Raw genomic sequence first — 2,013 nt, forward strand, 5'->3', positions numbered from 1 at the left:
GTATTCCTGTTCACGTCATTCAAAGAAGGTTGATATTTGGACCCCTTAAAACCTACGCGGGTATAAAAATAGATGGAAGGTTGGATATAAAGAAGGAGCTTCAGATGGCGATAAAACACGTACGAATTATGTAATGGAATGAATTTCTGTGTTCGAGTTTCTACCTCCGTTCTGATTGGTATAACCGTACGTCCGTGTTGATTGACTACAAAGTCGGCTTCCAGCATTTTTCGTGAGTTAACTCAGTTCAAAAGTTAAATGTGATTTTAAATTCGGAATTAAAGATCTGTAGGTTTATTCAAATCGATTTATTAAAAGCACAGAAGCTTAAATTATAACAACTTCATGTATCAATCTGTTCAGCAACTTAGGAAGAAAAATATAATGATTCTGTTCGGTTGGGTAAGGTATATTTCTTCATTTTCTAATACTTTAAAAGTAGAGCGAAATAATCTTTAGTTTATTTCTTTTTTTATGGATGTAAACAAACAATATATATAGTTAAAACACAGAGTTTGAACTTAGATATAGTTTTATAAAACATTTTGGAATGTAACATCAAATCTGGTCATAAAATATTAAATACAACCCACATTATTATTAAAATGAATATACACTTTTACAAATCAAAATTCAATTTCGTGGAATAAAACTGTTTTCTATTCCCCCTATATAGGAATTTCAAGTATTAAATTACTAAAGCAAAGATCATATATATAGCTGGGCTTAATAACCAGTTAAAAACATTATAATAAGCTCAAACCATTTTAATTTCTATTCCATGGAAAATCTAGAGCAATATAAGTGGTACCTCTAATATCGGTAACCCACTTGACGCTAGTTATTAGATAAAGTTAGAAAGTTTAATCTAAGAAAATGTGTTCTTCTAACTACCCTACTTTAGTGTGTGATTATAATGTTGATCATGTCTTAAGGAACGTTTTCTTCTTTTCATGTTACACGTATACGTAATGATGAGCAATAGTTTTTCAGGGTTAAATCTAGAAAGGGTTTATATATGTAATATGTGTCTCCAACAGCGTGATAAGAACGGATTATTCTATCTTAGCGTATTGTAAATTAGTTTATCATGTCTAAACAACCGTAAATTCTTATATTAAAATAGAAAACGTTTTTGATGCTGCAAGTTCTAAATAATAATTATGAACAACGTTTTATGATATTTTGAATATGATATTCTAGCTCTCAGTTTCTTTTACAGATGTTTGCTGTTTCGACAATGATTTTACTATCGGATTCCAGAGCGGCCACAGCAATATCTGATTCTGACCAATACGCGGCTACATTGATTCCTGAAAAAGTACAGGTTGTTGATATCTGGAGGGATCACAGAGGCCTTGGATCATACAAGTTTGAGTATAACACGGGCCTAGGAAAGGGTGAGTCTTTCAGGGAGGAAGAACGGAACCAAAATGGGACAGTCCAGGGAAAATGGGGTTACCTTGACGATTTTGGAGTGTTGAGAGTAACGGAGTATCGCGCTGACAGCATGGGGTTCCACATTGTTGCTCGGCATGTTCTTATAAAGACGGAGACATTTATAAAACCACCTCGACCTGCCGTCAACCCTTCCTTTCCTTTTATTGGCCCACTGCCTCCCTTTATCCCAAAGTCGTCTCCTGTACAGGAAGAATGAAAAGCAGACAACGACTTTCATGTATGTTAGAATAACTTCTAATAAACCGTTTACTGAAATCAGCCCAAATTGTAGTTAAGATGAACAAACACTGTGTACATTAAAATTTAGTTATACGTTAACTTTATTCAGCTGCATGTCTCTGTAATCGGACAATACAATAACAATTTAAAGAAAAAGCCTCGTGGGCTTGGAGCTTTTAACATTACAGTCAACGACAACTTAGCTCTTTATTGTCTGAGACCTCTTTGACCTTTGACCATTTGCCACGTTACATCTGTAGTTTAGCACGATTCCTAAAATTTTAAGTAAATTTTAATGTACTAAAAAAACTTGAATGTTCTTACAATATCTAA

The 2,013-nt window shown here is 33.7% G+C and overlaps 1 protein-coding gene across 1 annotated transcript; it reads left to right on the forward strand.

Annotated features, from left to right (window-relative positions):
• Positions 1 to 332: 332 nt before the first annotated feature.
• LOC111086856 lies at positions 333 to 1,657 on the forward strand. Its single transcript, XM_022391448.1, has 2 exons — positions 333 to 402; positions 1,223 to 1,657. Exons 1-2 carry the CDS (start codon positions 346 to 348, stop codon positions 1,655 to 1,657), a joined length of 492 nt encoding a protein of 163 aa, XP_022247156.1. The 5' UTR covers positions 333 to 345.
• Positions 1,658 to 2,013: the final 356 nt, after the last annotated feature.

Source organism: Limulus polyphemus, unplaced genomic scaffold, assembly GCF_000517525.1.
Source record: "Limulus polyphemus unplaced genomic scaffold, Limulus_polyphemus-2.1.2 Scaffold53, whole genome shotgun sequence".
Taxonomy (NCBI): Eukaryota; Metazoa; Arthropoda; class Merostomata; order Xiphosura; family Limulidae; genus Limulus; species Limulus polyphemus.